Here is a 21988-nt window from a genome sequence, read left to right as displayed (position 1 = left end):
GTCTCCCTTCCACAGGCAGATTCACATGTTATCATTTGCAAAAAAAGACAGAGACATACCCAGACTGATAATGTTTATTTCTTAGATGCTTTACTACATTTGAAAAACCCATCTGCTTTCCAAGACTTGGGAGTGGGACTTTATCCAGTCAGTCAAAGTTATTTCTGTAGCACATTTAAAACAACGGCTGCCGACCAAAGCGCAACAAAAATAATCAAATGATATAAAAACATAGGACAAGATGGTAGAATTTAAGAAAGAAAAGATAAAATGAGAAAACCTGAGTAAGAAATAACACAAATCAAAGTAATCATTATTCATTCTGATTTAACAGCCAGCTGATGTTAGCTGATAAGCTGAGTCGGTGTCTATCTGACAGCTTTCTGTTTTGAAGTCTTCGAGTTTGAGTTTCTATTTTGGTTCTTTAGTTATTCCCCTGTGTGGAGATTTTTGTGTTTGTTACATTTTTAGTGTCCTGCTTGTTCCTCTTAACTTTGGTTTGGTAATACTTGAGTTTTAAGTTTTGTGTGTTATGAGGGTTTTTTTTTGTAATATTCTTGTGTTTGGATTTCTGTCTTTGACTTTGTGTTCGAAGCCTCCCTTGTGTTTTTTCTGTATTGTGTTTCAGTGTGAGTTCACATCTCTGTGTTTAGTAGTTATCTTTCGGTTATTTCAGGTTACTCCCCCCACGGGACTGTCTACACCTGTATCTCATTTGCTCAGCTATTTCCACTTCCCTCATTACCCACTTTGTGTGAATAGTCCTCCTTTCCCCTCGGCCTTTGTTGCAGCATCCTCTCCATGTGAGTATTTTTTGGGGGGGTCTTTTAGGTTTTTATTATAATGTTACAGTTGTGAGTGGACAGAAAAACTAGGAGATGATATGCAACAAATGGCCAAGTGTGGGTATGAACCCACTTGGCTTCTGCAAGACTTTGCAGCACAGCCTGGTGAGCTATAGCGGCACTCATGATTTGCATTTCTGGATTTTGATGTTTGAAGTAATAAAGCAGTTCGCCATTAGTTTGAAGTCTGTTGTCAGCGTCTCGTGTTTTCTTTAATTCTGCAAACTCTGACACCCAGTTATCTATTTTGTTTGTTGCAGCCTGTGAGCAGTGTATTTTGTTGTGTTAATTATTTGAGTAAGCATGCACATCTTTGCTATAATTAATACTGCCTTTATGTTTAATGGTAAACTAGTGTTTTGATTTACAGTAGTTAGGACCAAATATTCCTATTTCCCATGACCTCGAGTCATGTGTACCACTCATCTGTAATAGTGAAATAACTTGGTGGAAACTGGAAATTCCTTTAAGGTAATAAACTACTAAACCACTCTCCTTCCGCTTACTAAAATCCAGCCACACAGTCAGTTTTCTTACAAACATCTAAGCAAAAAAGAAAAAGAGTGGAAATGGTATTTAAGCAAAGGCAAAAAGGACCCTTTTATTCTTTTGTTCTGCATAACAGAATATTAAAAGAAACCAAAGACCACTACATACAAAAGTAGTTTCGTTGCCCAAACCTGCATGCAGGAGGTGATTAAAGAAAACATGAGCAGCTTTGATTGGAGCTGTCTTTAATATAAAATCTGTTTGCTGGGTTAATCACATCCCACGGATTTAGAAGCTTTTAATTTGCTTCCTCTCTAACTTGGCTAGCAACCGTTGTGTGCGTGTGTCGATGTGTGACAACCTCAAAAAAACTTTCCACAGACCACTGGTAGTCACCCACAATGACTAATATTTCCTCTGTTTTGCTGCAGCTGCAAATTTACCAAAATTTGCTGGAGACAACTTATTTGGATGTTTTTCAGTATATTCGCTATAGAGCTTTGACTGCAACAAATAAACTGTGGTGTTTGACTTGATAGGGATTTCCCTATAATTCGGTTAATTTTTCTTTGCATAAATATTTATGGTGATTTCACAAGCAGTCAAATAAAGTGAAACATCTGCTTGGTGTCACAGCTTCAGCAGTTTATTAGAAGGTTTACAGCAAATTATCTTGAGGGAAATGCCAGCTGTTCCAGGGACAGAGAGGATTACATACAGACATACTTAATGCAGAAACATCTCAACATTTCTCATTCACCCGCCGCTTTATTCAAAGATATGTAGAGAAAACAAAACAAGTTCATCTGGGGAAAAGGAGGAAGAGTTAGCACACACGGGACGAGATTTCTACTTTACACGCTTGCACCTTTTTGTATTATCTCTACACTTAATGCAACAGCTCACACAATATAAAAGCATGTGAGGATTCATTTAAAGGGAACCATATCAGTGGTACTGCTGCCCTTGTAGTATTTATTGGTCAGTCTATGACAGACACCAGCCTGAGGAGGAGAAACTTCTCTGGAGACATACAGACGCAAAGAGGCAAGTTTTTAATTTAGTATTCAGCATCTAAATGACACTTTCCGCTCTTCATGGCCGGCGGGTGTGACTGAAGCTGCTGATGTGAAGAGACAAGATGATTGACTTTCTCAGCATCCAGGTGCATTAAACCAGTACTGCATTAAATACTCCTGAGGGCAAAAACAACCGAGAAGAAACAGGAACAGGATGTAATTTGTGCAAGCTAGCATGCACAGGCTCAGCAGGGCATTGCATGATCCTTAAGGAGCATTGCAAAACTTAAACCCTATTATGAGTATGGAAGCTAAAAACAAAGTGGATTTCTGTTTTTAGACCAACATCTGTAGTTGCATATGATTGCTTTTAGTGCTTGATATTGTTGTTTGTTGAAAGCACATTGGTTGGCTTTAGCTTTAACTTGTATAGCGCAAATTGTATTTTTTTTTTTTTTGACAAAGTCAAGCAAGAATCCACTTGAAATCACTACAAGGTGAAGATACAAACTTTATAAAGTCACATTTGAATCCCTCTGAAGTTTGGTGTTTTCTGCTTGAAATACAGACTTTCTGTGGACTAACACTTAAAAGTTTGAACTAATGATGAACAGTGGTCTGCCTTTTTGAATTTGTATGTCTGAAAGACACCATGACACACAGAAGCTACAACTGTACAGAATCACAACAGCACAACCTGAGAGAAAATGAAGCTCTTACTCCACCGACAATGTGCTCTCGAAGAACATCAAAATATATGTTTCTCTGGCATCATCAAAATAATTTTAAGCTATCAAAAAAAAAAATTCTTCTTGACATCATCTAACAAAGAAAAGCTCTGCTGGAAGTCATATAACACTTAACACACGCTACAATTATTGTGTGTTTTTTTATTATTAGAAAAATAGAATCTGCCAGAAAGTAATGAGACTCAAACTAATAGGAGTCTCGGTACGTTGGTGCGCGACTGTTTTTGCATATTCTCGTAGATCATCAGTGAGTGGTCCCCGGCAGAAGCTCTGCCTCTGATGCGAACAGCTCCTTGTAGAGCGGAGGAAACAGAGAGTGAGCTGTGAGCGGGTACCGCTGACTAAACCAGCGAAGCTTCTCCATGTGCAGACTGCACAGCGAGCGCAACACCGCCATCCTCTGGTGCAGCTGCAGGGTGGACACAAGCATTTAGACGTCAGCTTTCTACAGCAGCGAGGAAAGCTTGCGCACTCACAGATATGAAACATGGAGCACACAAGCCTTTAATTTTAGTGTTTGAACAGCCAGGTGACTGAAATTTACCTTGTGCATCAAACTTTCTTGATTGTCTCGGTGCAGAATGTGCATCAGTCCCGACTCCACGCTTCTTTGAACTCTTTGAACTTTGCTCCTGTCCTCCAGACACGGACGATCTGAACACAAAGATGTTTTATGAAAGAAGGATTGAGTTTTTTTCAAGCTGTTTATTAGGTTGTTCCCTTTAAAGGTGAAAAACATAACAAAAATCATAAAGTAAAGCATTTTGCAGAACAGGGTAGACAGCATTACTTGCTGCATGGAAGTTAAGTCCCTGGCAGCAGGCTGATGCTCTCAGCAGTGAACTTTAGTCAGTGTTGGCAGGCAAAAATAGCAGGGTTGAAATCATAAAAGAGTTTTTTAACAAATACATTCAGAAGTTTGTTTCAATACTATACTTTAGACATATAATGACATTAAAATCTTCAGTGGAACCCATAAAGCACAGCAGTAAAAATAAGGACTGAAGCGATGAGGTGATAGGATCCAGATATTTATCATGCCCTTATTCTGAATGGACATTGTTAAAATATTCTCTTTGATTCCTTTTAATTTCGGTCTAAAATTCACACAACAACAACGAGACAGGAAAGGACTTCATTCAAAGGCCAGAAACATTGTCACACCTTCCCAACAACACCTAAGAACACTTTTTGTAAAGTGCTCTTTGTCTTTTTTGTTTTTTCCTTTTCTGTGTCTTTTCCTTCATTCATCAGTTCATCCTCATTCACTGCGGCCTATTAACTGAATTATGTCTATTCACGGCCACTAGGAGGCAGAAAGGTTAACTTAATGGGACAGAATGAATTAAAATTACACAAGACAAAATGGAAAAGAGGCAAACTGGATAAGACACAGACACAAAACATATCTGTCATCTATATTTGGGCAGTAATATGATAAACCTACAAGATTTATTCATGCACATCTGACAGTAAGGTCAAGCTTATTCATCTATGACATCCACCCATTTTTGTAACTGCATTTCCAGTTCAAGGTACTTATGACACTAACTCATAGACGCCATTGCCAATTAACCCTAACAGTCATGTCTTTGAGAAGAAGTCAGAGTATCAAGGCAAAGTCCCCACAGGCACAGGGAGAACGCCAAATGAACACATAAAGGCCGAACCCAAGACCGCACCATGTGTCGCCATCATGGAGGACGAGAAAAGAAAAGACCGCTTCCTTCCTGATGTGCTTAAAATAAACGCAGTACGAGTGAGACAGACCGAGCTGGGCTTACCTGCGTTGATGAGCACCAGGGCACTGAAGAGAGCAATCTGTTGCTCAGTCAGCTTTAGGGCACACATGCCATGTGCGAAGTCAAATACTGCTGCGATTAAATCACCACAAGCTGCAAGACAAGAAACCACTGAGCATTGATAAGTTATGGTGTTTAGATAGACGGTTTCACACCTTCAGATAAATCCTCACCCAAAGATTTGAAGACCTCAGTTCCAGCAAACTTCCCATCAAAGAACACAGTGTTGTTCTCTGTGTTAAAGAACCGGCTCATTCTGACCAGAACCACCTCCATGGAGCCTGAAAAGAGTAGGAAGGCAGGTCAGAAGAGATAAGATCAAACCTGTTCAGTTATATATATTGTGTTTTAAGCACATCCTTCTAGAAAAGGGAAAATCACCAGTCTTTAAAAGGGCGATCTGGTCGTTCTGGCTCAGCATACGGAAACCCGGGATGTGTTTTGCAAACTCCACCACAAACTGGACGGCATCAGTAAGTCGGATAGCGCAGTGCTGCCACATTTCATCTACTGACTGGGAAAGAGAGTCAGACAGAAAGACTGTTAGCTCAGTTTGTTTCTCATTAATCCTTTTCTTTCACCATAGATTGTTTAAAATGGGCTCTAAAGGGCAAAACATTTCACTCGTCTCATAAAAACTCATCCTCAGTGTCCCAACAATTCAGTCTGCTGCTCAAGTTACTGTATTTTATCACTCAATTTACCCTGCTGTTTTCTCTCTGATCAACTGAAAAAAAGATCAAAGAAAGAAGAGGAGGGGGAAGCGATGAAAGACGTTTTCTCAGTTTCCTGTTTGATTCATCAAACAAAACTAGCCTCAGACGTAAAGCATGTGAAATGACATGTTTTGTTTTGAGACTGTCTGAGTAAGCTCGCACACATGAAGGAGAAATCGCAAAATTAAAAAATAAAAATAAAAAATGAAGAGAAAACAGTGCACATACTTTGCTCTGGTATGCTTGGATCTCCTCTCTACTGAAGAGTTTCCACCTGAGAGCTTGGAGCTCTTCCACTCTGTACTGACTGGTCTCTCTGTGGGAACGCACAATGCTGGCACACAGTTCATCTAAAAAAAGAAGAAGACGCACTTATAAATACTATAAATATGATAAAGTTACATGTTTAGTTTGGCTCACTGTGCTCATTTTCTCACCTATGTTTCGCAGGGAGTGAGGATACAGGCTGTATGGATCCTCCAGACCACTATAAGGATGAATCCCCATCATATCGTGAGACGACTGCCTGGAGTCAAATCCTTGCATAAAGAACAGAGAAGAGAGACAAATAAGTAACAAAGAAAGGAGGATTTGTCCTGCATGGTGAAGTGAGTTCCCACATCTGAGCCTCACCTCTTATATCAGCATGACCAGCGTTGTCTCCCCTCCCTTGGGATCTTGAGGTGGGAGAGATCCCAGAGGTGCGGTAGATCATAGCAGGCACCTGTGAGTCGTTCGGGGAGCACATCAGGTAAGGGTGAATATCAGCGGCGTAGGTCAACAGCTCGGCATCTCCGCTGTATGAGTAGGTCGGGGCCATGGGCTGAAGAAGCTGGGGGGAGCGGTCCTGGCGGTTCTTGGTGGGGTAGGACAACACGGTCTGGGCGTCTCCCTGAAGCTGCTGTTGCTGCTGCTGTCGGTGCCTTTCCACTTCAGCGATCAGAGAGTCGCGCTGACGCTTGGACATCCGTCCAAACTTCACCGCTGGAAATAAACAATCAACAAATGACTAAGTAGCTGCTGCGAATTAACAGTAAATAGATTTGTCTGCCTGCCAGTACATGTGTGCTTTCTCTCACCATCTCTGCTCATGCCCTGTGCCAGGCACTTCTGTAGACGGCAGTGCTGGCAGCGGTTGCGGCTGGCCCGGTCGATCTGGCAGTTACTTTGCCTGGAGCAGGAGTAAGATACGGTAGGCAGCTGGCTGCGCCGGAAAAATCCCTGAGGGATTAGCAGAGTCCAACAAAAGCTCAATTTTTGACTGGGAAATAGTGATTTTTGAGTTACACATAAGTCAGAAGAGAAATTTTTTTTATTTGCTCTTGTTAATGAGCAGAAATGTTCTCTGGTGGCCAAATTATTTTATTATCATCTGACAAGTTCTAAATTAAATCAGTATAACTCATATTTCCTGTTGTCTGTCAGGTATAAGTGATACAAAATATCTAAAATAAGCTAAAACTTGCTATTCAACAGTCCAACTGTAATAGTGAAAGGTTAGTGAGAAACTGGGACTGCTGTGGAGGGCCGCACCGATAAGATTAACTTAGTTTTGCTCAACAGTTTTTTGGTGCGGCCCTCCACAACAGTCCCAGATTTTTTTTTCCTATTGGGAAAATTTATTGGTCACCGATCGTCAAAGGAATTCTTCTAGGAACTAGAGTATTGGGAAATATTGACTTGCTTTCTTGTAGAAAAACAGATGAAATGTTCATTGATTGAAACCAGTTAGCCTGCTAGCAAGAACTTCAAAGATAAAAATCACCTGGACGAGAAAAGTAACTCTGTAGATTCACATGGCTAAATTTTCAAGACACTTTTTAATGAGTTAAACATATAACATGAATACATATTAAATTATTACGCTTAAGAGACACTGATAACTAGATTTGTTTTATGCTAGCATAGCTAAGTGTTTCCTGTTTCCTGCACATTGCTTGACAAATTATTTAAACCAAGTGTTATAAAAACAAAAATGTATTAGAAATTTTAAAAAGCTCAAATGACTGAATTCATGATTTTATATCCAAATGTGGATATAAACACACTGAAAGTCAGAAGTTAATCAAGAGTAATGTTCAACTGCTAAAACTAATCTTTCTGTTTAGGAAGTTAAAAACTGTAATTTGACATCTTCATCACAAAATAAGAACGTGCATTTCCTTTCTGCTTATTTGTAATAAAGTTCATTCATTATATTTTTGCATTAAAAATATAATTTTGATCAAAGAGCTTGCACATACTGATGGATGAACCATTACAGAAATATAACAACTGATTTTTTTGTAAATTACAGACATTGTTAATTTAAGGCAGCTGTGGCATAAACCTTAAAGGCTTCTGGCTGTAGGTTCATAATGAGTGGAGTGATATGAGGTCAGGATCAGTATGATGTGGGAATGAGGTTGCTGTGGCCCATCTCACCTTGCAGCCCTCACAAGTGATGACTCCATAATGAACTCCAGAGGACTTATCACCACAGATTTTACATGGGATAACTTCAATCTGGGCTGAACAAACACAGAAGGACAGAAAAAGTTTGTTAAATCCAAAACCTTTAACTTTATAAAAAATAAAATACAGTTCTTAAATGCAGCACTTTTTAAGTTTGATCAGTGTAGTTTAACGTGACCTTTGTTGCTCTAATGTCAGCTCAGTAGTTCAGACTTTGTATATGCACACACATCTACAGTATAGATGGAAACAAAACAAAAAAATAGCAGAATAAAGAGTTATTAATATTAAAAGCAAGCATTTTTAATCATTCATTTATAACATTTGCAGCACAGAGCTCATCGCAGTAAGTAAAACTATACCAACTGTCATTCTAATGACACTGCACATTTTTATCTAAACAATTAAACTGCAAAGTGATTCCCACAACTTTTGCTTTATTCTGTACTTTCCCTTAAGCATCTATCAGTTGTTGTGTGACCATAGTAGACCAAAGGTATTTTCCTCTCAAGCACCTCTTGCCTTAATAATAATGAACAAAATACCTTCAAATGCAATAAGCCGAGAGACTTCTGAGGACATGGAATATTTGCAAATGGAGAAAAGCGGCGAATATGAAGGTGTCAACCTCAGAGTGCTTTCAAGTGGTTGCGTGACTTCTCTTTCACTCTGACTTTCCTGCTTTCATGTCATTTCTTTCTTTGTGAATCCTTCTCTAATCTCGCTCATAAAGGACATCGCTGCCAGTAATGCACTCTCCTTGATCACTGCCAGTAATGGCCATCCCCTCTCACCTCCCCCCATGCCACTGCACTGTGAAACTCTCTCACACCCCCCCAGTCTTTTGATTAGTGGCGATTTCTGTCACAATCAGGATGTCATTTGATTCATTAAAAAAGATGAATTGTATCACGGATCCTTGACAAAATATTTTTGAGAAGCTCATAAGGAAGTGCGCTTTTTTTCTTTCACATTATGGCCGTGTGGTGATGCAGAGGCATTGCCAGCCTCAAATAACCTAAAATAATGTAGGCTGCTATCTCTTCCCGCCATCGTCTCTCATTAGAAAGTGTGCCTGCATTCTTCGAGACGAGCTCTTATAGCTGCAACTTGACAATATACGGGAGTATTTACGTTTCCGTGCATAACTGTGTCAGATTTGTTTTCACGAGTGTGTGTTAGTGTGTCAGTGTGTGCCCTCTTTATTTGGTGCCACAGGGATCACTAGAAGGTTTCTGAGAACAGCCAGTCTGGAGATAAAATAAATATAGACACAGAGCAAAAGGCATGTACGATCGAGCTGAAATAATAGAGCCACAAATCTGATAAGACTGCAGCTTCTACTAATGGAACTGTCTGATTAACCTCATGATTGACCATGATAAGAATATTTCACCAGTTAACTCTGATGCTTAACATTTCACATTATTCTGTCCCTTTAAATTAACCATTAAGGCTTGACAGCAGCCTTTGCCACCAGCTGAATATCACATGTAAAAAAAAAGAGAACGAAGAAAAGAGACCGAGCTGTGTGACTAAAATTGTGTTCCTGTTGGTAGTGCTGGATAGTCAGAGAGAACATCAGTGGTCTCTGTTTTTTTAGTTATTTCAGTTCTGATTGTCAACCTCAAACAACAGGAAATCCCACCGTGGCCCACAAGCTTTTCGCTGTTCACACATGCAATCTCACACATGCAATCTCATACTCAAACTCATGGCAATCACGCACACCGCTCCTCCAACAGCTTTCCATGTAGTCGTACCTGCGCTCACCTTAAATGAGCCCAACACAACTGTGGACATCTTTATTGGTTGCCACAGAGAAACAAGTATCAATCTGCCTTTAAAAGCCCGACTGCCAAACAGAAATAAACACCAGGCAGCCACCAAACAGCCCTCTATCAGCAGATTTATAGCCATTTTTGTCTCACCTGGTTATCTCCAGCCACAGGCACAGACAATCAAACCCAGCATCTCCTGGTGTGCGTGCTTGCATGGTTTGTATGGTTGTGTGAGATAGAGTGATAAAAATACTGCGCCACCATTATTTCTTCCATTCGTGTCTTTTCCAGTCACGAGGCGATTGCGTTCTGGTGCGAATTGTAGCTACACACAGCACTTGTTTTACAAATACATGTTGTTAAATAGAAAAATGCCAAAATGCTGTCACAACTGGCAACAGTGAAACAACAGGAAGGCCTTCGGGTGCAATAGTAACCTTTTCAGTTTGATCTGTTTAAGCTCCAGTGACTCTCGATGGCCTTATTAAAAACTAGATGACTTCTTCTTTTTCTTTTGATCATTCCCTTCAGGGGTCGCTACAACAGATGCTAATACGGAATTAAACTATAGTTATTTTGCCTTTTGTCCTATCTCTTTCTCTTCATTTCTTTTCCATCACCCTTCACCAGTCGCTGCAGATGGCTGCGCCTGCCTGATCTTGGTCCTGCCAGAGGTTTCTTCCTGTTAAAAGGGAGTTTTTCCTTTCAACAAGTGCTTGCTCACAGGGGGGTTTTGTGATTATCTGGGTTTCTCTCTAATGGTTTTTTGGTCTTTGCCTTGCAATATAAAGCGGTTTGAGGCGACTGTTGCTGGGAATCTGCACTACTGAATAAGATTTTACAAATACACGTATGTTAAAAAGAAAAATGCTAAAATGCTGTCACAACTGGCAACAGTAAAGCAACCACAAGGCCTTTGGGTGCAACAGTAACCTTTTTCAGTTTGATCTGATTTTTAATTTTTTTTTTTGGCATTTTGTTTTTTTATTTATCAGTGTTGTTAGCGATTCTTTACATTCTCCAGCTGTAAAAACACGGCGCAGCCAAAAAGACCCAATAAAAAAAGAAATGTTTTAATACCTAGTCTTTGTCTATCACTTAGCACCTCAAACACATAAATGTCATGACCTGAGTCCTCCTAGTTGTGGAGGTCCAAATTTTAAAAAATAAAAATAATTAGCATATCTAGCCGAAGTTTAGTCAGAATTAAACCTGGTACTATTTACTTTACTTTACTGTTTTCTTTTAAAACATGTTTCTGCAGTCCACACAGATTTTTTCCACTCAAAAAAGTCTCTTTTGATAGTCATGGCTGCAACACCTTACGTAAGCAATCACAAAACTACAAGTGACGACATACAGTGCGAAACTAATCCTATACCAACCACTTAATGATGGAGAACAATGAAATGAGATCATTTACACAAAACCGTTTGCTGAAAGGTTATTCAAAAACTGCCTGAACACATGCTGTTGCAAGTGTAGGGGTTTAAGTACACTAGTGGTGGAGATATTTTGATTTGTCAGTACAAACAACAGCGTGCCACCTCCCACGCTTCCGCACACAGTGCACTGTACACCTAAATGCCGCCACACAGAGATGATCTGATGATCTTTAAAACAGTATTGAGATCTTTCACTGAGAACTTAAATGACAAAGCAGGATTACTGTCAAAGTATAAAAAATCATATATTAAATATAATATAATATATAGGCTTTCATTTAGAGCTGTAAGCAGAGACGACCAAAGGTAGTTGTAATGGCTTTTTCAGTGAAATTTGGATAATAAATATCAGTCATTAAAGAAAATAATAATGGTGCAAGCATTAAATCTCTTTTTAGGGAAACTGAAAAAGCAAAAAAGCCTCCCCCCCCCCCCCCCCCCCCCCCCCCCCCCCCACCCCCTCCCCCCCCCCCCCCCCCCCCCCCCCAAAAAAAGAAATAATAATAATGAAATTAATAAACTCTCAAACATTTCCAAAGCTATAAAGTAAACTGCAAAATGAGGAACGTTTTCAAAATCATTTAGAAAAAATAAAAAGGATTAAGAAAAGATCAAGGACAGTTTTTTATTCCTGGATTTCAAATCAAAAAAAGATTAATTAGTCCTCTCACAACGTTTTAAGTGAAAACTGACACAAGTTTTTTTTGTTTTTGTGTGTGTGTGTGTGTGTGTGTGTGTGTGTGTGTGTGTGTGTGTGTGTGTGTGAATACTGATGCGAACCAGCACCAGTTTTATGATGGGATCAGAACAACTGTGATATAAAATTGTTCTAAAAGAGGGACAATGGGGAGTAGCCCCTCGACTCTTAGTTCCCTTTAGTCAGCACTCCTGAGTCAGACTATAACCACCATCAATCGAGGCCTTTCTTCTGAACTGAGCTCTCACCTGTAAAGGTTTTCAATCACGATGCTGTGACACAGACAGAGAAACGGACTTGTAAAGTCAAAACACTAACGGCACCGCTGTCACTGCAGGTATTTAAAAAGACTTTTTGACAGGGGTTTATCGTGGAAACTCACGTCCTTTTTCACATCGCCGCTATCAGCGAACTAGTACATTGGACTGCCCCAAATCTCTGAACTCGGCCTTCAGTTTGACCTCACAAAGACGCCAGTTCTGAGACCGTGTCTCTCACGGTTGTGACACTATGGGCAAAGAATCACATTTTACCATGATGATACGTACAGGCAGACAGACTCACGGGTGAAAACTGTACTAGCTCCACTGTTGCAGCGTTTAACCAGCCACTTTCTTCTCTGTGCCTGAAATTACCTTGTCAGCAGCTTTTTCTATGAACTGTAAACGGACAAAAAAAAAAACCTCAATCTTTCCTCTGACAGAAGCTTACCTTTGAGACATACGCAAGCAAAAGTGCAAACAAGCTTTGTATATAGACTGCATCCACAAACAAACACACTTGCACAGATTGTTTATCCTCATACAGCACATTAACACTCAGCACAGGAGGGCTGGACCTAATGTAGGATCATTTTTTGAGTTTACAACACCAGTGAAGACAAATTCTTTAACAGCTTACTTTAATATGACTCATGGCGAATTAAATTAAATTTTATTTGTACTGTTATTATCTCTAATACATAAAAACACACTTAATGATTTTAATTTAAGGTCGTCCTGAAGTAAAATTTGAGACTTCTGGAACTTTAGCTTAAAACCACTATTTTTCTGCTGCATTTAAAACTAATTGTAAATGACAAAAAAAGCAGATTGTCACAGCTTTTTTTTTTTAAACAAATAACTGCATGTGTAGTACTGCATTTAAATACATTAGATAAAAGATGAATGTTTTGCTACACATCCTATCACACGATACTTTGCAGCGCAAATCCAAACAAATAAAAATAAAATATCAGGTTACTTTTTTTTCCATTAAAAGAAACCAAGATTTAGAAGAAAATACAAAATAAGCAGGAACTGAATAAAATTAATTAACAGCTTTTTTGGACTAAACATTTTCACTCAGAAATAGTTCTCTGCTAATGTATTTTTAGGTTTCAGAGCCAGACTGTGGTTGTTTAATAAATGCGAGAACTCGCTGAGTTTCCTTAATTTGCAATAACACAAAAACAGATGGAAAAACCTACTGAGAGATGATTATCTGAGGAATTTTTCAAAGCAGATCTGAACACCAATTAGCATCAGATTTCACATATTTGACTTTGAAGTTGCTCCTGAATTCGGAGGTGTCTGAAAGAGGTAATGTTTTGACAGTAGCAAAGGGTATGAATCAGCTCGACTTGAGTATTTCATTTACCAAATTTTGGGGGGGAATGTGTCACCTGCCATTTTCATGTCTGCTTTGATCTGTAGCCAACCGCTTCTGCTGCTTTGGAAGTGCTTTTGCAGGCTTCTGCACCCAGAGGAACAAGGAAATCCTTTCTGATAAAGAAACTGTGTAACAATCTACACAGGAATCCCCCCAAACACAGCAACAAAGCCATCTCAAGTGTGCCTGATGGAATCAAGTGTGTAACACCAGAGATAATTCATTGTCTCCCAGTTGTGGTCATAACACAAATATATTTAGTTAGTTATTTTTCATCAGAGGCTGCTCTCGTTTTGTTCACACAGGCAGTATCCACAGCACAGCTGCAGGGCAGAGATATGCTGCATCTAGCCGCCATCTAAAAAGCAGCTGCGCATCTGTGTGTGCGTGTTTGTGCTTGCATGTGCTGGTGTGTCTATAAGTGTTTGCAGGTTGCAACGGCAAAAGTGTGTAAGCAGCAAAAACAAATTAATCAATTTTCATTGTTCCCTTTGCCTTTTCTCCCTTGTCACTTCTTTGTGTATTTTGTCCATTTTTATTCAGGTAACCTGGGACTTATTTGTGTGAGAAATCATTTTCAGTATCACACTTTTAGCATTTCCTCTGCATCCTGTACGTGCTTGGAGTCGGTCCATTTAAAAGCAACGCACTGCGGTAGTGAAACATCCTGTTTTCCGCACTCAAGTGCAAGACTATGATGATTGATTATGATATATATATATATGTGTTTGTGTGTGTGTGTGTGTGTGTGTGTGTGTGTATATGATTTTAAAAATAAATAAAAACTCAACATCTTAAATATTATATTATAACCTGGTCACACTGGTCTTCCACCAATCACTGGCTTCATTAAAAGAATTACTTACAATGGAAACTTGACTTGACAAAAGGTGTTACTACAATGTTATGAATGGGTATTATTTCCAGAAATATACATTTTATACAACCTTTCACTCTACAGAATTAGCCTAGCCTGAGGTATACTGTATATGTGGGAGTATCAGAGGGCAGAAATATCTGAGACATGATTCAAATCTTAAAATCATCAAAGAAAGCTCAAAATTGAGTCATATTGCCAAACCGTAAAACTGAAACACATCAATCAGTGTGAAGGTACTCAAAATTCAGCCAATGGAGGGACTCAGATTAGATAATCTTTACTCGCTGAAAACCATAAGCACAGGAACACCCGTGTATGTTTTCATGCTTTCTACAAGGCTGCTAAAAACATCCATCGGTGGGATTCAATAAAACTTGTAAAGCTGTAAAATTCTAGTTAGCACACGAGCAAAAATTGTGAAATATAAAGGCACTTGAAACTTGAGCGGCGTTTTCCTGTTCAACGAAGTATTACACCAGAAACTAAAGTGCAAACCTGAACAAAAAGCTTAATGACACACCCTGAGAAAGTTGATGTGTTTGAAGCCACAGGTGTCTGAGTCTGCATGAAAGCACAGATATTTCAGGGCGACTTGGTGAAGGTTTAAAAAGACACAGCTACTTTTAACCAAAAGGTGACGTTATTATCGAACGGTACCGATTTCGCGCACCATCAGAGGCATCAGTCGCAACGTTACCTTAAAATCGTAAAGTTTGAAATATGGGAGGCTTGGAGAAAAACGTCATCAAAAAGCATGTAACTGATTTAATTGATAAAAATATCTTTGATTGAAGTGCCCACACACACACACACACACGCTGAAGAGCTTCATCCCTACCTCGCATCATCCTCACTCCTCCACTTGTGTCAGACGTTTGTCCCACTTTCACAAACTCACTTGTCCTCTCACTTTGTCTAAGAATAGTCTTTCTTTTGACACACACTCGTTTTTTTGGAACCACCTATATCTTTTAATCTTGCTCCTTTTTTTGCTCGTCCTTTATCAAGCTGGGTCGGGTGCTCACTGCAGCTTCAGCATACATATTCAGACTTTTGAGTGTCAGTCACCGCCTCACCTTCCTTGTTTGCGTGTGCATGATTGTGTGTGTGTGTGTGTGTGTGTGTGTGTGAGAGAGAGAGAGAGATCAAGACAAAGAAGGGGGGACCGTCCCCTGCCCTGTCGTTTTTCTCAAGGTACTTTTTCTTCATACCTTTGTTGTTATCCTTCACCCCCTCACTCTGTATCATATGTCAAAAAATGCTTTATAATGTCTAGCACCTTTGAGACTGTCCATGAGAGAGTTTAAGTCAAACCAGCAGACAGGAATCACTGGAGATGAACTTAAAAAAATATGTAAGTCACACAAACTTACATTTCTGTTATTGTGAAACTCAGTTTGGAGATTTCAAATATTTTCAAATAATGCATATATATATATATATATATATGTATATGAGAGAGAGAGAGAGAAAATCATTTTAAAAGAATTATTTATTTTTCCATGTAGCATATTTACCACACTTGATTCAGGTTATCTGAGTTAGCTTACAGATCTCCTCCACTGAAGAATGCTCCAAGTAAAAATCTACATATTTATCATTTTCATACAATTAGCAATTAGGTTTCAAAAGTACCTGCGAGTTAAATATTACATTAATTAATTATTATGCTGCATGTGTTTCAATGTTAGGTTTGCATTTTATTAAAAATTGTTCGGATGATGTAGCTAAAAAAAAAGTACGTATTTTGAGATCTGTTCTTTTTTTATGTGAGATCTTCAACTTAACTGAAAAATGTATTTCAGACTATTTTATGTCTTCAGTGCTGCGTTTAAGTAAACACTCGCAGCTGCAATCCACCGCAGCTTCTTCATTCTCCACTCATATTTCCCTCCACTTCCATCCCGCCACACAGAACCACAGAAGACCCCCAAACGTTGCCCTTCCTTTCTTGTCTTCTCTGGTTTTGGGTACGTGTGATGAATGAAAACCATTATTATTTAGTCTCAGTTGGTTTATCATCACGCCACCTAATATGAAGGTCGGTGGTGTGTTACACACAGCACCTTCACTCTCGATAACATCCACAGGTGTGCTAAAGTTGTGGCAGAAGGTGTTAAACCAAAAAAGTTAAAAAAAGACGAGATGTTATCGCTTTCATCTGCATTCAGATGCCAAAGTGGTTGGTATTTTCATCACTGTTTGTCTGCGAGTGTGTTTGTGTGAGGGGGGGTAGCACAGGTGCGACACGCCGCGCGCAGAGTGTGTTGCTAATGGCCCCGTCCCCGTCGACACCACTGTGTGTATGTGTGTTTTGCTGTACAGGTGCATGCTGCATGTTCACTAACTATGAAGTTAACCACATTGCATGCACAAATATCTAGCACAAACACAAGCAAAGTTATTACTGCACACACACACACACACAAATGTAGACAACTTACTCAAATGACTCTTCTTGGACACGGCACCTCCTAAAGGGAGGAAAAGAGGCAGTTAGTGGATTCAAACTAAACAACTTTGTGAGTCTATGCTTTGTACGAGCATCCTAAAGCGCATTTTAGTGAAAGAAACTCAACCTGCTGTTTACTCATATGAATACATGGTGGGCGTTACACAGTGGCGTCTAAGCTTCATATTGAATCCAGGAGTAAACATTTACCAATAGTTTTCCATCTCTTTGAATTGAAAATGTGATAGCCGCTGGAAAATAAATTAGGCATTTGATTTACTTCATTTTTGAGATAAATGTTGTACAGTATAACATTTTAAGAAAAAAGAGTTACAAATGACAGCTAACCACATCACAAAAGTTAGATGAGACACTCTTTGATTGCTGATGAATACCTTTGATACCTTAGCTTATTGTTCCCTTTACATCTGCTACTAAAAAAAGAAGTGATCATGTTTAGAGTGCGGTATCTCTACTTTTACTTAAGCGAACAATTTAAATACCACTGAAACCTACATAGGAGCTATTCGTAGTGCAATGAATGGATTACAAAAGCACGTTTGACATTCAAATACATATCGTACTCACCAATCATAATCAAATATCCAAATGAGCATGTTACTACTGTAACAACAAGTAAAATCCTGACTTTCAAATAGACTGAAATGAGAGGGAAAGTAAAATTACACTGTAGCCATTGTCAGCTCCTAAATGGCAGTTTGATACGGGGTTTGCAGAAGGCAGCACTTTCTTTGGCTTCTTTTCTAGTGTACAATAGCATGTGGACAGATAAGAAGCCTCAGTGAGAGCGGAGAGGCTAAATTAGAGGATTCCTATTTACACTAGTGTGGGTCTATGATATGTTTGTGTGGTGTTTCAGCGCACGCACACACAGGACATAAAGGTAGAGGAAGGTGGGTGTCTGTGAAGCAATAGGTCCTCTTTCTTGTCTGCCTTTGTGACCGCAATTGTGAGAAAGTCTGAAGTGCAGATAGAGCGACTAAGGGTCAGTTCTTAAGCAGGGGGTTTACTGCTGTGGGTGTATGTATACGCATGTGTGTGAGGGTATGTGTGCGTTTTCTCTGTGTATTTGCGTGTGAGAGGCTGTGTGTGTTAGACAGAGGTTTGAATGCAGGGCAGATAAGTATCAATGGAAGACGTAGAGCTAGCCGGTCTTTGTCTGGCGCCAGATCAGGCCCTTTGTGGTTTCCTCTGTTTTCCTACCCTCATCAAATCAGTTTTGCTTCATAAGCAGAATATATGGAATGAAAGCGCAGCACTGCACGCACGGAAAATGAAAAGAAAATTTCAACACTCACAGAGTAACTGTTTTAAAGGTGATCGATTAAAAAAAGGCTGATTAATTACACACAAAAAAATCAGCTACATTTATTAGAGCATCATTTCCAAATGAGGACGGCCTGAATTTTTTCAGTGTTTTTTACACTAGTGTTACATCAATGCTTTCCCCTGCGTTCCTTAAATAGTCATTTACAGAAACGCACAGCAGCTTCTCGCCTTACGGAGATGATTTTAAGGGCGACTAATCTGATTTAAAAAAATAAATAAAATGCTGAACCCCGACACGCTGATCGGAAATTAGCGAGAATTGACGTCACCTATTTGCACCGCTGTTATTCCTGAAATGTGTCACCAATGGTATTAAATGTTTAAAATATTGCTGCAGCAGAATTAAATAAACATGCGGTCGATGGCACCTGTGAAAACTAAATGTGACACAGCACGTACATATTTAGCAAGGCACACCTGTTAGCCAGGCCATGAACCATCTACACACACCCAAAAGTGACAGCGGAGGCACAAAAATCAACACCACCCATCAGGCAAAATCTCACTCTCTGCACTGACATCTAAGCTCACTGCTGAAGTGACAGTTGCTGTGTTACATAACAGCACCGAAGACCACTGAACCCAGAGAGGAGGCGACAATTTTGTCTGAATAGAAACCACGACCCATCTAGCACAGAAAACATACAAAACATGTGAACATCCAAGACCGGTGCCAAATACAGTAAACAAGATTAAAAAAGGGCTTTTTAAAAATTAGGTTTAGGTAGAATGATTAATCAGTAAGCAAAAGAAAAGCATACATTTGAGAAGAAGATTACTGAAACAAGTAAAAGAAATTACAACATATAGTACTATAACAACTATAAAATATGAAAAGGAATATATGCTAGATGCTGAAACAAAAAGAAATATGTACAAATCAAGTTAAAAGCAAGTCTGATTTGGATGGTTAAGCTGTTCGCCAGGTTTCAAGAGGAATGTGCCAACACGTGCAGTTCCTCTAAAATCTTAAACCCAAAACATCTACACAGCTGAAAATTTTAGGACAGTCGTGTAGCTCAGAAGTACACCGTAAGTAATTCATCACAAGTCTGTAAATAAAAGTCGCTACCAATTTGGTGAAGCAAACCTTTGCAGGAGTTTAAGAAAAGTAAGGTATAGAGTGACAAAAAAGGAGTAGCACTCACAGTGTCACAAATTGTGGATAATCTCTCTGTAAAAAGAGTCATCTGAACATGTTGGCTTCAAAGAGTTTCTGAAAACATCAGTAGGACGGCTGCAAGGGTAGTGTTCTTTTAGAACAGAAAGTATTTCTTGACTTGTCTGCATTGATTTCCAAGAAAATAGCAGACGGCTGAAGAAGGCCAGATGCATTTTGGTTAAAAGAATAATATACTGTCATTGCTGTGAAGACAGTTTTTGGTTCATAAATGGCTGCAGAATGATTTACGGTGAAATGAATCGGACCTACAATAGATCCCTGAGGGACACCACAAATGGGCGTTTATTGGATAATGAAAAGGAGATTGTTTTGTTTCGTTTTTTTCTTTTCCTATACTGTACAGACAGGAGAAAAAAACCCAAATGTGGAGCAAGACTAAAACTACTGCTTGAGAAAAGTGAGTGACGCCCACAACAGCCGCTAAAACCAAGACTCTCATCAAGTCAAGAAGAGCCGTCTCAGCAGTACGGAAACTAAATATGAAAATAAAACAGTGCAACCACACTCTAGTTTAACCTGAATAAAGCATCAGCTCCAGGGCCAGATGCATTAGGTATCCTGCACATAATGTTCAAGCTTCAGCTGTGCATCATTTTAACAAATTTACCCCAAACGTTGTCATTTTTACACTAAATTCTGCACAACATGACTTTAACTTACCCAAGGCAAGCTATCTCCAAAGGAAACCACTCTGGAATTATTTGTTTGTATTGTCACTTGCAAATAAAAACCAGAAGAAGAAGAAGAACAGAAGGACATAAAACTTTTAAGAGCCGTTTCAGTGTCCCTGTTGATACTGGCATTTCTTTTTTCAGCTTTAATCTTACCCTATTTTCCTTCCTTGATTACCATTACCATTGACACTTTGCAACATAAAGAAAACACATTTTAAATTATAATTGTGTATCTATAATACATCTATAATGAACACTAAATTGTGCCTGTTTCCTCTCTGACCTGCCTGCTGGTCGCTTTCTTTCTAATGGTTACATAATGCTATTAAATCACTAATGGTTCCAAATTAAAACTGTTGGCATTGCGGTCTAAAGGTAATCTAGGGTAACCAGCAAATTGTTTATGTTATGTTTCTGGGGGAGTTTGGGGGGTAGATAAAAGTATCAATCTGTCAATGTTAGTGGCAAATATTGAGTCAAGAAAATCAAAAACTATATATATATATGTGGTGAAATTTTCACAGGTAAAATACAAAGTTCAGGACTTTGAATGTAAACTGTTGCTGCTATGATCCTAATACATTTACTGGAGAAAAGGGGTCAGGCCTCATTATTGTTTCACCTCTTTAGAAATAAGAATCTATTTATTTGCTTTGCTCCTTACATGCATTAAATGGAGGCACACACATACACACACACAAATAAATTTTGCAGCACTTCAGACAAGCTGTGTTGCTATCCTGTAGGAAAGGTGTGCTATGGGTTTCTGTGACAGAGGGGCAGTCTTATCTCCAGTCACTGCCAATAGTTTGATTATGGCCTGGGAGAGGCTTTGAACAGAAAGGCATTGGCCAGTAATAGAGGCAAAAATTAGAGCTAATTCCCATGGATTACTCCGGCTTACTGCCATTCTTACACACTCACAGCACCTTAACCATACCCCAGTTAAAGGGATGAGGAGGTTTATTAGGGTAAAGATGGATGAGAGTGAAGGGGGAGAAGTTAAGAGTGAACAGAGAGTGAGAGATAGGGAGTCAGCTGGTGCACTAGAGGCCAACAGGATGAGATAAAAGTGAGGAGGAAAGGAGGGGATGGGAGTGAGTGGGCACACAAAGGCATGCTGGGAAATAAGCGAGGGACATGAGGGCATAAAATGTCAAGGCACACTGTTTAGTGAGCTGAAACTATTCAAACAAATTGTATTTTTCTTGCTGTGACTTTAAAGTTCAGTTTTCCTGCACCTGCCACAGTGTAAATGTAACCTGGAGAGGGAAAATCTCACCTCTCTTGATGTGGGTGTCAGCGGAGGGCACGTCGGGTTCTTCATATTCCATAACTCTCCTGTCAAAACACCAGTGGGTGGGCCTGCACACACTCTCCCCTCACTCACTCGCTCTCTCACTCACGCACTCTGGCGCACAAAAACCACAAATTCCTGTAAGGTCAGTCAGTTTTCAACTCTATCTGCTGACACTGCAGTGCTCAGAAAGAGACGAAGCAAAACTCGAGACTCATACTACCTGTTGGTCGCTCTAGCGCCCAGGCCGGCGCAGGCATTTGAAAACGTGCACTGCCATCTCGCCTCCTTCAAGAGTCTTCACAGTGGCTCCCCAAAATCGGCAGTCATCTTCCTTGGCTTCTTTCTTTCTCTCTGTGTGTGTCAGGGTCCCTTATTCAACAGCACTCCTCCTCTTGTGTGGTTGTTTTTGAAATAATCCCGTTCCCCCCTGTGGCAGCAGCAGTGCGGAGAGTGCAGCTGGACCGGCCGGCCGTGCGCCCGCCACCCCCCTCCCTTTGCGCTC

General features: G+C 39.7%; 1 protein-coding gene across 2 annotated transcripts; it reads right to left on the bottom strand.

The window, feature by feature from the left end:
* Positions 1-1964: 1964 nt before the first annotated feature.
* Positions 1965-21988, bottom strand: rorc (RAR-related orphan receptor C). 2 transcript variants are annotated; one of them, XM_085177014.1, is made up of 13 exons: positions 21707-21988; positions 21469-21597; positions 16972-17001; positions 8045-8130; positions 6700-6841; positions 6254-6604; positions 6058-6159; positions 5849-5970; positions 5286-5418; positions 5078-5185; positions 4887-4997; positions 3647-3756; positions 1965-3511 (listed from the first exon to the last, which is right to left on the bottom strand). In XM_085177014.1, exons 2-13 carry the CDS (start codon positions 21518-21520, stop codon positions 3347-3349), a joined length of 1512 nt encoding a protein of 503 aa, XP_085033140.1. In that variant the 5' UTR covers positions 21521-21597; positions 21707-21988; the 3' UTR covers positions 1965-3346. The 2 variants fall into 2 exon arrangements, with proteins under 2 accessions (XP_085033140.1, XP_085033142.1); XM_085177016.1 differs by lacking the exons at positions 16972-17001; positions 21469-21597; positions 21707-21988 and adding an exon at positions 15366-15875.

This window comes from Neolamprologus multifasciatus, chromosome 11 (genome assembly GCF_963576455.1).
Source record: "Neolamprologus multifasciatus chromosome 11, fNeoMul1.2, whole genome shotgun sequence".
In the NCBI taxonomy this organism is placed as follows: Eukaryota; Metazoa; Chordata; class Actinopteri; order Cichliformes; family Cichlidae; genus Neolamprologus; species Neolamprologus multifasciatus.
The sequence above is the reverse complement of the archived record's forward strand: the minus strand, read 5'-3'. Positions and strand labels throughout refer to the sequence as shown.

What these genes read in the sequence shown, in the direction of transcription:
- rorc (XM_085177014.1), bottom strand. Translation starts at nt 21,520, where the DNA reads ATGGAATATGAAGAACCCGACGTGCCCTCCGCTGACACCCACATCAAG. An exon ending in TCCAAGCATACCAGAGCAAA is followed by an intron (nt 5,419 to 5,848) that starts GTATGTGCACTG and finishes TCTCTTTCCCAG; the next exon opens with TCAGTAGATGAAATGTGGCA. An exon ending in CCTGGTGCTCATCAACGCAG is followed by an intron (nt 3,757 to 4,886) that starts GTAAGCCCAGCT and finishes CTTTGTGTTCAG; the next exon opens with ATCGTCCGTGTCTGGAGGAC.